Genomic DNA, 15620 nt, shown 5'->3' with positions numbered 1-15620 from the left:
ACCAGGGCTTGTGGCGGGACATTTGCAATCGCACTGTGAAGGTGAACGGGGCGCATAGACAGTGCTCGTAGAGGCACCGACCGACAGAGGAGCTTAAGCCCACCCACCCCCTTGTGCTTTGTGTGCAAGGGGATCGGGTACGTGCCCTGTACTTTTCCACTTTGAATTGATTTCACTGGCGACGTGACTTTCACGGAAGGACGAGACGTGTGCGCGTGTGCCCTACCATCATTCATTTGGCATCAATGGTTAATGCGAAAATTGGCATTGCTAGCTGATTGTAATGAATATGGGCACGTTGTCGCATCTTTATGACATTAGCAATTTACGTATATTATTGAAAAGTTCCCAGCGAGCAACGGACAATACCGGAAGTATCTACGTGCATCGCACCCATTACTCCTGCTATATCGTGTCATTTTCCAAAGTGCAATCTGCTTAATGTGTTTCTCCGTTCCAACAAGAAGACGTCTACATTGAGCACCAACCCACACAAACACACACACACACACACTCGGTTGGGTTCAAAAACCTTGCACCCCTAGACGGTGATGTATTTGGAAATTCACCTGTGTGGGTGCTTCGTGTAAATGAGTTTGTCACAAGCAATCACTTTCCGACATTGTTGGCGATGTATACGAACAGCAAATACTCTGAGCTTCTTACTGAAAACCCTTGATGATCAAAGAGTCTCAGAAAATATAAAGGTTCATTTAAAAGCAATGGCAGCTGATTACAAAAACCTCAATATTTGTTTACTGGTTTGTTTTTAGTTGCTATCACATATTAATAAGTTCATAGGCTTGACTTTAATGGATGTTAAGTAGCTTAAAAATATTCCAATTTGCAAAATGTATTTATTTTTGTATTTATATTTTGATCGGAATCTCGAATTACCTTTTCAAATATATGTTAGATTTGGAACCTTTTTGCCTATAGATAAATGTATACCACCCAAAACCTTTTTTTTGCAGTAGCAAAAACGTTTATAACAGCCAATGTTCTTTTACACGATTACACTGGCTTACCAATTTTAACAGTCAAAATCAATTCTTGGCAATAGCAATTGCTAAAAAAAATTTATAAAGGCAGACTGATATTCTGATACTTATTCTGATATATTCTATTATAAACTTTATAAAATAGTAACATGCAAAAAATGTCCAACTGCACAGAGAAACCAAGGCATGGAAGATTTTGCCGATTTAAATTTGTAAGCATGTGTTATTTAATCAACATAGCCATCTTTGCTAACGTTTAACATCATTAAAAGTGATCAATATCTCTAACATTACAAAATCGCGATTAAACAAATTATACAGGAAATGTTGATTATATAAAAAAAAACGTATATAAATGAGCCATCAAAAAATTCTAGCACTCATTCGGAAAAAATTGTAAAATGGAACTCTACAAGTTCTTGCTATGGCAAACACTTATCCTGCTTAAAATTGTGCATCCATCATTTGAAATTAACTACGAGTATGTTTTCTTAGACGAAAATGTGTTTAATAGTTGTCCAGATCCACCGCCAGGATTTTCAGACGTGCATAAACTGTTCGATTTATCGGAACTGAACTCTGAAATAAAACCAGATGGGCTTCACATTAGCGGAAATATAAGCACTGTGTGGGATGTACAGCCAACGGATCGCATTGAGGTAACTTGGCATAACAAATGGAATAATGCATTTAATTAATTTACTTTAAGGGGCGACTTAGTGTCTTACACTTGGATCGTGGATCTTGGCAACCGACCATTCTAAATATTTGGTGCTACGATTTCTGCAAAATTTTTAACGATCAGAAACAAGTTTGGTATAATAGTTTTGTAAAATATATTTTAAATAAAAATGATACAGAAAAATGTTTCAACAATAAAGGGGTAAGGATCTTTTTTATACAAGCTTACTTTGTTAATAACTTATATCTTAACATTTCAGACAGTATATTATGTGGAGCCATATGTTATGAACGCTATATTCAGCGCGGGCATGAGGCCTCCTTCTGGACTAAACCGGATTGTGTTTACCTTGTCGGCGGTTGATGAGAATAATGTTAAACGACCAAATGGAATTTGCTTCGAGATAACGGGTGAATTCGTTAGGCAAACCTAATACGAAAAACTCGCATCCTGAAACTACTTACAATTACTTATTGATCAAAGTGTTCTTATACCAGAGCAATTATTTTTGGTTTGAACTATTAGTTTTATTTTAAGCTCTGCAGAGCATTTGGTTTGGTTTTTTTTTGGGTAGTAGCTTTAACTTTGTTTATGGTTTGTAATAAAATAATATATTTAATTAAAACATTACTTTTAAAAAGTAAATGTTCTTATACAAAGCCATTATTTTTGGTTTCCAGCTATTAATTTTATTTTAAGCACAGCTAAAAATTGCTAGATAATTATTGTAGTTTTGGTGATGGTTAATAATATAAATTGTTTTAGGTATTTTAATTAAATCATTATTATACCCGTTGTTCGTAGAGTAAAAGGTTATGTTATATTCGTTGAAAAGTATGTAACTGGTACAAGGAAGCGTTTATTGATCATATAAAGAATATTTATTTTTGATAAGCATAATAAATAAAGACTCTAAAGCTCAATACATACTCTTAAAAAATTATTACCTGGGAATAATTCGTTCAACATTTTTTCTGTAAGAAAAAAACACTTTTCCCAGTCTAAGCTCAAAGTCTTGCCTTTCGAAATGAACCCTGGGCCGCTGTCTACACTTTCTGTTGGTGTGGCACATTTTTGTGACCCCGTGTCCCTTTGTTGGGGTCATCGTCACCAGCCCCGCCCCCCGCCTTACGCCTTGTTTGGGGTCACGTGTGCCTAGTTTATTTGTTTTATGCGGCCTCAGTGAGACTCTGCCTTCGCACTCGGTCTCCTTTGGCTGGGTGTAGTGTTTGTTTTACTTAGAGTTTTAGATTTACTTAAGTCGTTGATGACCATGACCAAATAAAGTTTCATTTTGTGCAAAGATTTACAACATTTGAGCGTGTGCGACAAGTTTTGAGTACCCTCCGCCATTGGCCCTGCAGCGGATCATAGAAAAGGCTACGGAAAATGCCTGGCAACGGTCCACACAAAAGTTTCAAACAAAAATAATGTTCGGGAATGCGGCCCATGCTGCGTATGCGCAATTTTTGCCTCTCGAGTGTTTGCTTGGGACATCATTGAGGGCTGAAAACTGTGCCCAGTTCTACTTCACAAACCAAAATCTGCACTAAAGATTGCCAATGGCCCTAGGATATGTTTGAGCACACTTGGCAAGGATTGGTGAAATCCAAAGGTACGTTCTAGTAAAGCCAAGTTCAATGAGTCCGAAAGAGCTTGGCCAAAACACTATTAGCAAAATTAGGAACTTGGGTTCATACAGGAGAACTTAAATTAAAGTCTCACAGAGAAAAATGAAGTTAGGTTATTTCAGTGTCGTTTATTAAAAATTCACAAAGTAAATTAGTTCTTAGTTTTTTATGATTTAAACCCGAATTAATATGTTTTTAAGAATTACTTATTTAAGTGAACTATCTATTAGTTTGATTATCGTCTCAGGATGTCAAATGTCTTAAAATTCATTACTATATTTAATTGTATGATATAAAAGACGTTGTCAAGGCCTCAACACAAGTTACAAAGTTTTCATATCAAAATTTGTATTACCAACTGAATCACTATCAATACAGAAAGTGCACTGCTTTCCCCTGCAAGTCAACTTTGAAAACTTTTTCCTTATATGACTTGGCCCTTCTATGGCATCGTCTGCAAATGATATGTTCTAACTAATCTTCGCAGCTCATTCGGAGTGAACTTTCTCGTACTTCGCTTGTTTGTGGTAACTCTTCGTTGCTTCACGTATTTGCAAAATGTTTGGCCAAGTTCACGGCGTCTCAGCCGTTTTTGGTGTTCCGGTAACTTTTCGCTTTTGGGCTAAATAGAAATGGAAGTAAAAAGAAAGTTCTGCAGTTTAAATAAACTTGTTCCGCACCGCCAGGACAATGTGTTCTGGTTCTGAGCGATTTAGCTCTGCACCAAGAAAATTTTCATCATAAAATAGTAATCTTGGCACTAGGTTAATAAAGCTACAACAATGGATTTAAAAAAAAGTTATCATCAAATGCTTGGATAGATAATTAAGCCTTGGATGATTAGGCCATACAACAGACAACTATAATTAGTAAAATGTATAATTTTAACAAATTAATTTTTAACGTTTAGAGACTAATTTAAATTTAAAGAACAATATATGCGAATAGATATCGTGTGAAAACTTTGTATTTTTACAGAACTTAAAAATAATTGATATGTGTCTTCCCGTTTAAATTCCTACACTTAAATTGAAAAATTGTTTGACTCTTAATTAAGTCTTTTAAAAGTCCTGAATTTATTTACTATTGTCATATTATAAATAGGTATTCCCAATGATTTTTATAACAAATCTAAATAAGAATTTAAATATCTATGAATTATTAATAGTAATTTTTATAATATTTAGTTTCAACGAGCAGACTAATAGAACTGTAAACGTTTTAATACGATCATTATTAGATGATGAAAGGGTTTTAGCGTTTTTTTTTAATTTTTTGCCTGTGTGAGGACCAAGCAATCGTGTTGGTCATTGATATGGGCCCGGGGCACAACCAGTCGGTGGACTACGTGCCCGGCCAGGAGCTCAGCTCAGCTTGGCCAGCTAACTTTTATTTTGGTCCTGGCCATACACAAACTGTATTGGCATTTGACTCAAAACTTTTGACTCGAACGGGGTAGGGGAAATAATGGCCAATATTATATATACAAAGATATATGCAGCTATTCTGGCAGCACGATATGGGTTGGACTTGTTGTAACACCCTCGAATGGAAAAGTTTCTGGCCCAGTTCGGACTGCTGCTGTTTAATTTCGAACAGCTTTCTACGACATCGTGCGGGGGACTGGGACTGCATGGAAAGCATAGAAAACAGAAAAAGAGCATGGAAAATGGCACATGTCGAAGCGAATTGAATACATTCACATACCTCGAAAAGAGTGGGGAAAAATGGAAAATGAAGAAAACGAATCGAACATAAAACCATTAAAATCACTTTACTCGTTAGTTAGGCGGTTGAACCGGTGTGCGTGTGACTGCTTCCCAGGAGATGGGATCTGCTAAGCCGGGATCTGTTGGATATAGGTGCACAATAAATGTTAGGAAACTGGTTCACAACTTTTGCCAAAACGACGAACACATTGAGAACAAAAAATAACATTTCCTGTCTGCAAGTTTTAATGAAATTTTTTGGTTCTTCGATTGTGTCCGGCATTATTATGTTCCTTTTGTTTCTTGTTACGGAAAAAGAAGCTCTCCAATTGGTGTAATTAAAGTGAAGTCATTGGCAATGCACACAATTGACAAACAAAATACATTTTCTAGCTTAAGCCGATTTCTTTAAGTTGTACAGTATAGTAAAACTTATTTTTAAAGACTTTTCATTTATAAGAGCAATGTTTTTACATATTTGTCTGCTTAAAAATTCCTAATTCTATAAATTAAAAATATTTTCTAAGCTTCTGGATATTGAATCCTGGAAAATTTCTTAGCTTATGAAAATTATTATTTTGTTAGATGGATTAAATCTTTGTAAAATTATTGAGAGGTTGCAATAAATTTGGCTTAAGCTTATTGGTTCATTTATTTTAAAATACCAAACACTACAATTTAGTCAGCCATTTATTGGTTTAACCAATTTCAAAATTAAATTCCATAACTTTCTGTTTTTCTTTACCGCAAATCTGTGGAATTAATATTTATTTTCCGAAGTCCAACAATAAATCCCAGACTTAAATTGATGGCTTGGCAAGGTGAATTGGAAAAACGTATTTTCCCACCTTTTGTGGGGTTTAGCTAGGAGTTCCACTTTAAGGAAATCAATTTTGCGGGCCCACTTAATGGTGATGATGATGATGGCAGGACAGGCCTTTGATTAATGAAGCACACAGTTAAAGTAATTTAAAAGTCTGCTTTTCCCAACCAATTGCAAATATACGCATCGACTTTGTGCAATTCAATTCAAATCGTGGAGTCTGCCAAAATCCTAAAGTACTTACCCGGATTGGGATGCCTGGGCAACTGATCCGGGGAAGGCGGATGGGATTGCATAATTAAGGAAAGAGCATTAATGGCATTCATAAAGATTTTCATGGCTGCTTCGTTTTTGTTCAAAAACTCACTTTGATGGCCTTAAAGCCCAGACTCAGATTTGCCTCGACTTCAGCAACGAGACCATTACCAAAAATTCCAAGCAGTGGCAGCAGTATCAGCATTTTCTGTAAGCAGAGAGATTGGATTATTTGGTAAGGAAAAGTAAACGAAAATAAGGTAAAAAGGTCGAAGCAGTCGCAGTCGACTTTATTAAGGTCAATTCAATGTCTGGCTCGGTTTTTGGTTACGGCTAATGGTTACGACTACTGCCATGGTAACGGCTGCTCACGCCCTCTCTACAAGTTTGTGTTTTGCATTTCAGTTTGGTTTTTCTTCGCCTCTTTTTACATTTACAAAAGATTTTCACACCTGAACCAACCTTTAACATTTTCACGAAATATTTTTATACAGAGCAGACAAAGTTTTGTTATGCCATCTTTTTCCACCCCTCTTCTAGGGGTGATTAATCTGGTTTCTAGGATAAAAAGCTCAATGAACCCGCTCTTAAAAAGTTCTGTAATAGTTATTTTCACTGGATTCTATACAGCTGTTTTTAGGACAAGGTTACTTTTTATATCTTGATAATTTGCATTCGCTTTTGAAGGTCAAATCACAATAAAATAACAATGAATTTTAGCTGAGGAGAAATAGATGACCATGCCAGTGGCAGAAATGTGCAACAAAATTGAATATAAGCTGTTTGCAATTTAAAAAGAAATTTAGGGCATTTGTGTTTATAGCTTTTAGTTATAACTTAGAATCCATTATACAACAGAAAATTTTTTATCTTTTAAGATAAGGTTTGCTAAGCTTATTATAACAGCAATTATTGAAAACAAATTTTTATAATAAATGACATATATATTATATATATTATATGAAAATATCAGAAATCTAGTGCGGTACATTTAAAATAAGTAACTTATATCTTTAATAAACATATTTCTTCATTAGTCCTCAGTCAATAAAATAACCCATAATAATGAAATAACATCATCACTTCTGATTAAAACTATTAAGTTTCATAGAGACCAAAACGTACTCAATTGTAAACGTCAATAGTTTCCCTCTCAGAGCTTTTCCCCTTAAGCATATAATTGCAGTAAATTGTTTGATCAATATTCAGCTCAATAATCTTGCTAATCTTGCTTGAACAACGAAAGTTGCATTTTTCATAGGAAACTGCAATTGATGCGGATGAGCACATTTAATAATTTCCTCTTGTTCCCTATGGTTAAAGCCGCCCCAAAATCGCCCGCAATTTCACACTTTCGCGATAAATGAAAAAAAAAAATGTGAAAGCCTATATATTTATGGTGGGTCTTTTACGTCTGGGAAAGGTAATTATTTCGCATGATTGGTGTGAGTAAGTGTCTGTGTGCGCCTTTGTTTGCAATCAATTTACGCGCTAAGAACACGCATACGCCCTGTTGCCAGCGTCGCAGCGACGTGTATTTCATTTTGCGCACAAAAGGCGCAAAAGCTCATTAAAAAATATTTTCCACTCATGCGTGTGCATTTTTAAAATGGTATTTAATTAAACTTTAATAACAAAAACAATAAGCGGCCGGCTACAAAGTGGAAAAGCAAAAAGGCGGTACCGTGCGAATGGCGGGTGCTTTAATGCGAAAGATTTCAATTAACGACACGGACCGCGTGAGCTGCTATGTGGATAAACAGAACGAGGACATCGGCTGGGTGACGGATGAGTGGCCATCACTCATACTTATACTCAGGATGCAGGACGACTGCATCAATGGACTGCATGAATGCTGCTTCATTAAGGTGCCGCTCCAAGAAGCTATGCCCAGTGCTTCTCGTAATTATCGCAATTACAATGAACGATGACGGGGGAAATGTAAATGTAAATGGAATGGAAATGGAAATGGACTTGGATGCTGATGCCGGGCCAGAACAGTCAACAATAATAAAGGCCAACGAGCCGCATGAGAACAGTTAACAAAGGAGGGCCGGAATCACAGGTCCTAGAAGACCCCTTTAATGTATAGCTCTGAGACTGACTGCAACTCTCTGATCTGTTAATTGCGAGGCGAATGTGGGCCAACACATATTGCCACATGTTGCTCGCCTTTAATGGCAAAGTGCAAGGAAAAAGGAGCAAAACAAGAGCTGTGCTGAAGACCCAGTACAAAACCCATCCATTTACCCAGGCATCCATCCATCCTGTCGACTGTTTTGTGTTTATAATTATGATGAAAGAGACGAGGATGCTGTCTCCCAACCCCCATCCCCTAACCCTAGACCAACCCATTCAGCTTGAGGCGATTGGGGGCAAAATGTGTGTGTCACTTCGGAAATGAGCAGGTCCGTTTAAAAATGCTTGCCACAGAGTCCTGATGATTTCAAAACAGAACCGGATGGGACAACTCTGGGGAGCTATGTCATTAAATTTAATGAATAGATAACAACAAAGCCGGAACTGGCCCTGGAGGACCCAAAAAATTATGCAACAAAAAGTTTGACCCACTAAAAATACAAGTTGCAAAAATTGGACCCCAAGTTGAGGCTTCGCTGACAGGATTTAATGACCTCTTTAAATGGCCATTTACCCGAAAAGTGATTAATGATACGCCCGACCATGACAATCCCTCATAATTCGATGGTTTAAAGCGGTTTTAAGCCATGTTTGTCCGCCGGAATATGTTGACTTTGGTTTGGCCGAGCCAATGAAATTAATGATATTGTTAAGCCATTTTAAACGAGCCAACAAATTAATCTTGTTTAATTTTTGAAGTTGAGCATAATGAGCCCGGCATTAGCAGCTGATGCCCCATTTTTATGTCTCACTCCCGGGAAAATCAGTATAAGTCCCGATTCCTGGAGGGAACGGCCGATTGTTTGACTGCTCATCATTCATAAGCCGTGGTATCTGCGTGTGTAAGCGGGTGTGTTGCAACGTTAGCATCTTATTATTCAGAACACACACGATGCCAACGACCGCTGTCAGCGATGACAACACTGGCATTCGCGTCATAATGATGATGAACACAATCATCGCAATCATGTTGATGCTGCTTTTCGGAATGATAACAACGCGTGACAACAATGCTGACACATCGAAAGATTGTCATTACCATCAATTATTCAAGAACACGCAAATCATCAACAAAACGCTCAGCATTCAAGGAGTCATACGCCCAAAAACGCCCACACCCAATCACTAACCTCATGTCACTGCAAATGGATCAAAACCAAACAACGTTATCATGCAACATGGGTACACAAATAAAAATATGTTACATACCGCTTAAACTGGCATTATTAAATTTGTTTACCACACAATATAGTTCATATCAAAGGGATGCGAGTTTGGAATAAAGGAAAATATTAAATGAACAATAGATTCATGTTAACAAGACATTGTATATGATAGAAAATATAATTTTATTTTTTAGACATCACTGAATGCATTTTTTTTAATATTTGGTTTATATATTTTTAGATCAACATATTGTCTTTTAAATAACAGGGATGAAAACAATGTTTTATGTCGCTATCATCCATTTGCTATATAAATGGAAACATAATTGAATTTGTAGGATTAAAGATGGTATTGAAAAATTTGTTGAGATAATTATTTTATTTATATTTATATATCCTTAGATTTTACTTGTGTATATCTATTTTTGCCCTGTGTAAGTATTAAGTGATACAATTTTTATTTGGTAAGAGGATTTTTGCCGCAGGCTCTACTCAATGAAAAACAAAAGTCGGGGGACGAGCTCAGCACAAAAAAAAATAGAAGGAATCATTGGCATGAATATCTGAGTGTTTTTATTTATGACTGCGCGTCAATATACTGTCAGACTAGTGTTTTGGGGCGGATGTGCGAGGCGAGGGCTGCTCAGACTGCTCTTTGACCCGACTAGAACAGAAATCAATCAACTCGGGCCGAAAAGGGAAAACTAACAACTGGTAGAGTGCTGAGTAACAAGCAGGCGGTTGGGGGGAAAGTATCTGAAGGATGTGAAGTGCCCATGGAGCTATAAATCCCAGCCTGACACGGTTAAGTGTTGGCGCTTAACAAAGGCTTATGGCAGGAACCAGATCTGTGGGTGGGGAAATGTTCTGAGATACAAATCATAATCAATCTGAGTCCAAAGAAGAAAAGGAAATTTTCCTACAATTTAATTCCTCATCCGTTTGAGCTAGTTACTACAAAAACCCTTTTATCTCCTTGCGAATCACTTAACGTAGCGTAAATTTCATTTGCAGCTAATTGAAATTCATTCGGGTGAAATCAAATTAAGTCAAAAGTATATCCTGTCGCCAGAGGTACGTGTCCCTTCAAGAAACAAAGTCTGTCGCAAAGTGATTCATTCACAGCGATAAATTAAGACGACTAAGGATGCTGAGTACTTCCTTCCAACCTCCCAGGGGACATATTTTTGTTCACATTCACGTCCTGGTATAAATATCCTGCCTGTAAACGTGTCGTGTCCAATGAATATCAACAGTTTGCTTTGGCTTCCCTATTTTTTTTGACATCCTTTGCTTAAACCCTTATCAGCATAAAAAGAGGAAAAACTCAATTACAAAATATCAGAAAATCGCAAACAAATAAATTAAGGATACAAATCTGGCTAGGGACTGTGGCAAACTCGGCTTAAATCGAAATGAAATAGTGACACAGGCGCTGCCATAAAACCAAAGGCAAATACAAAGCCGCACAAAAGGAAAAAGGTTAAGCCAAATATTTGTCCAGCCGCCCAAGGAGTTGGAGAAGGAGTAGTCCTTCCCCGTAGTCTGTATGTAATTACCAGGCAAGGACTGCAAGTACAGCTGTGCCTAAGTACATAGATCCCAACGCACACACTAAAGAACAGTAGGAGTACACACAACACAAATTCGGAATACAAATGTTGGGTTTATGTTTTATGGTCAATATACGTCATTGAATAATATTTAAAACTATTGATGTGTATTGTATGGGTATGGGTATTAAATAAATACTTTGATAAATTAAAAAAAAATAAAAAAAGAGAAATATTAATTTCATTTAATATAAATATTCCTTTTTTAACTGCAAAATTTTGTTTTTTTTATTAAATAGCAAGGAATCTTTTTAGTACAATAGAAAATAAACAAATATTTAAAATTTTCTTGAACTTAAGTTCATAGCTACATACAAAACAAAATAAGCGAAACAACAAACAAACTTGACCTATAAATGAGACCATTTACACAAAAACTAGAGGATGTTTTGTAAAATTCTATTGTACGCCAATTTCGTCAGTGTACGAATTGGCATGTGTGTGTTAGGTCGTACGTGGCTTTATGCTTAAATAAACATTCGTCCTGGCCCCTCGACCTGCTCCTTGGGCCCATCTTCTTTGCTCCGTTTACATAGCACCCAACGGCCGGCAGTCAGTTTGCCCGGTCAAAGCCAAATCGTTGATTGCATAAGTTGATGGCCGACACATGTCCGAGATATATAGTGTCGATATAGTCTGTGTTCGTCTGCGGGTGCAAAGGCCCCGAGTTACTCACGTGTGGTTGCTATTCACGTCTAATGATGTCTGTGTAGGTTGCATTGGCTGCTCCTCCCTCTCCAAGGATCTGCCTCCTCCCTGAGTGACCTGCAATGGAAAATGAAATTTATATTGCGAGTTGGTACACACTGATTGCTTTATTGAGATGCTGGGCCAGAGATCTCCTGGATTCATCAAGGATTTGAGAGAGGCACTCTAGGGTGTGTCGGTAAATAGACCGGGAGCACTATACTGTTGCAGTTGCTGTGAAGATTTTAATTGACTTTTTGCGGCTCAATCGATTGTCTAATTTAATAGACAATCAAGTTAAGATTTCAAAACGTTGTCAAGCAGAAATTTTAAATTAAACGCTTTGGCCAAAAAGAAAAGAATGTCCTCCCAAGAATTGATATTGATTTAAACACAAATAAGGAGCATTTAAAAAGTATTCTCCCTTGAATATTTGTCCTATATTTATGAAGTCATATAAAAAGTAGTGTGCTTTATTTATTTGGGAAGCGTTTCAACGCCCGTGTCAATTGATTCACACACAATGACACTTTTAAAATTTGCCAAATAAAACTATCAAAGGTAATTAAAATTCAATCTCTATTACTACTGTAAGGTTTCAATTGTTGGTTGTGTCGTCTTGGTCAATTTCAGTATGCGCATTGCTAAGTTTTTAAATTAAATTCAACAAGGTAAAATAAAATAAAAGCAATTCAGAGATATAAATAAATTATTTTTCAAGCAAAAGTTTTTGCATCAAAATGAATGATTTTTAAACATGTCAAGACTAGTACATAATTAAATTATAAGAACTATTGAATAAGAATTTCTGCAATGAGTTAAATCGAATTTTTTATCCATCTTCTGATTTGACATTTAAACAACAATTATAAAACTAAGTAAGGGAACGTCGATAAATTAAATTCGCAGGCAGAATGCGAATCAGTTTATATTAGCCACCCAAGGAAATGAGATATCGAGCTATCATTAACATTTGCCATAAACAAATGCCAGGCCATAAAGCAGATTCTACCGAATCGAAGTCGTTGAAACATTTTTATTAAATTTTTTTGTCTTCCTTCCACCTTTTTTCATATTTGCTCATTGTCGTTACCTTTATGCTCTGTGTGTGTGTGTGCGTGTGTGTTTGTGGCAAGGTGTTTGTTATCGTTTGTTATATTGCTTGTTATGTAATGTAATTTATACACAGCCATACAGACGGAGATTCGAATACAATGTCATAAACGGCAAGGACACAAAGGCAATTCCGCATGGCATTACGGGCAGACAAAACAAATGGCAAAGGAAGGAGCCAAGGAGCGAGCTGCGACTAAAAGCCAAAATGTACGCGTTCGGCATAAATGATAAGCTGGTAACGCAGCAGGACATTCCCCTTCGGAGGTGCTGGGTCCTGGCCATGGCCCAGACCAGTTCCGCGTCCTTGTCTCTGTGGCTGTGCCTGCTTGCTTGACTTTTGAATACTTAACAGGATAATGAAATGTCAAAAGTGCGCAGGCGGCCAGAAAAGCGTATCCTGCTGGCCTGCCCGTCGCCCCTGCCCTTCCTGTCCTGTCCCATATTGATATTCCTCTGGCTGTTTTGGAGTTTTATTGTGTTGTCCATGCCTAAGTGAACGTCACGGCGTGCCGCGCGCATTAAATCATAAAGAGGAAAAAGAAGGAGCAGCGTTTGAGGAAAACCAAGAAGGCAGAATTTTTCTCTTTTTTGGTTTAAAGTTTTTGGGTACTCTTCTTTATTCGATTGTTTTTTATTAATATTTGAGTGGAAAAAGAATAAGTACAGTTTTTTTAACTCATCATCAACATAAACAAAGTAAAAACTAAAAAAAATCGTTGTAACATTGATTGCAATTTTTAAAAAATTACAATAGTAAACTTGTAGCTTGTATGATTAATAAAAAAAAATTTCGCCAAAATGTGTTCTACTGTGGTTAAATAACAAATATAAATCATTTCTCATATTATGACATTTATTTCTCTACCGAAATACCCCATTTACAAAAAAGAGTAACGAAAGCGAATGAAAAATGTGATATCCCAGTAAAAAGGACCACATCTCTCACACGGGATGTTTATTTATAAATATATTTCTTTTTTTTTTTGGTTGGCCATTTTATGTTTACATAAATTTAAATTGACACAAATGCGTTTTGGGTGCCCCGACAAATAAAAAAAACGAACCAGGAACCAAATGATAAACTTTATAAGTTATGACAATTTTATTCTCCTCTTGGTGCTCAGCTTACGCTTTGTTTATTTGAGTGATTGCAAGCGAATTGAAAATGTATTTATGCAATTCCATGCGATTACAGTATAAAAAAAAACAAAAGCCAAAACAGGTTGGTTTTCCACCCTGCAAACCGACCTTTATTCATGAAATAAAGCAGCTTTAATCAAGGCTACTTTAGTGGCTACTTTGCCAGCGGGGAAGCCATTTGTACTACTCCTCTGCGGTCTTGTTTGGGAAAATATCCTGCCAGTTATTGTGGATATATCCACGGCGGCTACCACGCTTAACTCAAATTGCTGTTGCTTTTTTTGCGTGGTATTTGTTGCGAAAACAAGAGAAAGTTGTAATCAATAAAGTAAATGACCCAGGCACTTCAGGACGGCCAGAGAACATATCCGCCCAAATGAAGGGCAGTGGTGGTGAATGAGCCAAGTGTTACTATGATTGATTTCTTTGAGTGGAAAAAGCGATTCTGAGTGTACAGACAAGATATGGTACTTATGGTTACATAAGAAATTTGGACAGATATTTAGTAAATTAACTTGGATTGTATTTCGATATAACTTCAGTAAGACATACAAAAGACACCAACGATGGGAAAAAAATATTTTTTTTATGGCGTCACTATAGAACATGTGAATAAGAAGCACTTAAACTTATTTTCTTAAAGAGGATTAAGAATTTTCAGGATTCATATAACATAATTATCAGAAGCCTTTAAATTTTATTAAACAAAATTAGATTTAGTTCATTTCTTTAAGCTTTGCCTAAGCAAAAAAAATATATAACCTTTAAAGAGAGCTAATTCATTGTTAAAATTTTTATTAATTAACAAAATGGGCCCAAGGTACGAATGCCCTCACAAAGCCAACACAGACACACATACGCATAATTGATTAATTTTGCCATCCTGTTAGTAGGCAACATTTATATTGCCCTTCGTTTGAGGCCTTCCTCATTTTGTTAATGAACTTGAAAAAGTCTCTTGAGGGTAAGAGCTTATTTTCGGTTCGAGTATAATTGAAGCGAAATCAAATTAAGCTAAATTTAACGCAGCCGCAATGCAAACACCCCAACAATGAGTTGTAAAGTATTCAACGGGAAATTTATGTGCAACTTGTATTTTAAACGTACCGCATATTGACTCTTCAGGCCAGCATGCCAATTAAGGGCTGCTCGAGGGCAAAGAAAAACTACGAACAATGATGAGAAGGGCGAAGCAAACTTTGGCCACAATCTTAACAAGAAAATCTGTAAATTACACGCCACAATTACGGCATGAAGAGTGGGGGTGGCAGGAAACTGCCAAATATTTATACACCTAAATAGATTTGATGGCATAATTGAAATTTGTTGTTATTGGTCGGGGCCATTCCACTCAATATTTGTGTGCTGGCAATTTGCATAAATGCCAAATGGCAAATGCCAAGTAAAAGTTTATTAAAAGCATAGCCAAAAGTTTTCCTGTTTTCCGCCATCAGCTGATATTAATGATGAAGGACCCGTCCCGGAAAATTGTGACACATAGCTTCGGGGCTCCTTCTGGAATAAACTTAACTACGGGATGGGTTGGTCTATCCCGGCATTATTCTCGGAGAAGTCCCAACTTTTCGCCAAGCTAAAATTTATTTTCTTCTTCTGATCATTTAACTTTTTTCTGTGCAGCTGAAAATTGGATTTGTTGC

The 15620-nt window shown here is 36.7% G+C and overlaps 2 protein-coding genes across 3 annotated transcripts in view; one reads left to right on the top strand and one right to left on the bottom strand.

Moving 5' to 3' along the window:
• The window catches only part of LOC128257119 (CCN family member 2), a 59263-nt gene that overhangs the window by 25184 nt on the left and 18459 nt on the right, over positions 1–15620 (bottom strand). For both annotated transcript variants that reach the window (XM_052987953.1, XM_052987954.1), the window contains exons 2-4: positions 11696–11784; positions 6214–6309; positions 6091–6112 (exon numbers count right to left, since the gene is read on the bottom strand). In XM_052987953.1, coding sequence (XP_052843913.1) covers positions 6091–6112; positions 6214–6306 — 115 coding nt within the window. In that variant the 5' untranslated portion in view covers positions 6307–6309; positions 11696–11784. The remainder of the gene's footprint in view (positions 1–6090; positions 6113–6213; positions 6310–11695; positions 11785–15620) is intronic.
• LOC128257120 (uncharacterized) lies at positions 1397–2191 on the top strand. Its single transcript, XM_052987955.1, has 3 exons — positions 1397–1660; positions 1711–1884; positions 1943–2191. Exons 1-3 carry the CDS (start codon positions 1403–1405, stop codon positions 2114–2116), a joined length of 606 nt encoding a protein of 201 aa, XP_052843915.1. The 5' UTR covers positions 1397–1402; the 3' UTR covers positions 2117–2191.

The sequence above is a fragment of the Drosophila gunungcola genome (genome assembly GCF_025200985.1).
Source record: "Drosophila gunungcola strain Sukarami chromosome 3L unlocalized genomic scaffold, Dgunungcola_SK_2 000002F, whole genome shotgun sequence".
NCBI lineage: Eukaryota > Metazoa > Arthropoda > Insecta > Diptera > Drosophilidae > Drosophila > Drosophila gunungcola.
The sequence above is the reverse complement of the archived record's forward strand: the minus strand, read 5'-3'. Positions and strand labels throughout refer to the sequence as shown.

Coding starts and splice junctions, on each gene's coding strand:
- LOC128257120 (XM_052987955.1), top strand. CDS start 1,403: ATGGAACTCTACAAGTTCTTGCTATGGCAAACACTTATCCTGCTTAAA. Junction 1,661..1,710: donor AGCCAACGGATCGCATTGAG/GTAACTTGGCAT, acceptor ATTTACTTTAAG/GGGCGACTTAGTGTCTTACA. Junction 1,885..1,942: donor AATGTTTCAACAATAAAGGG/GTAAGGATCTTT, acceptor TTAACATTTCAG/ACAGTATATTATGTGGAGCC.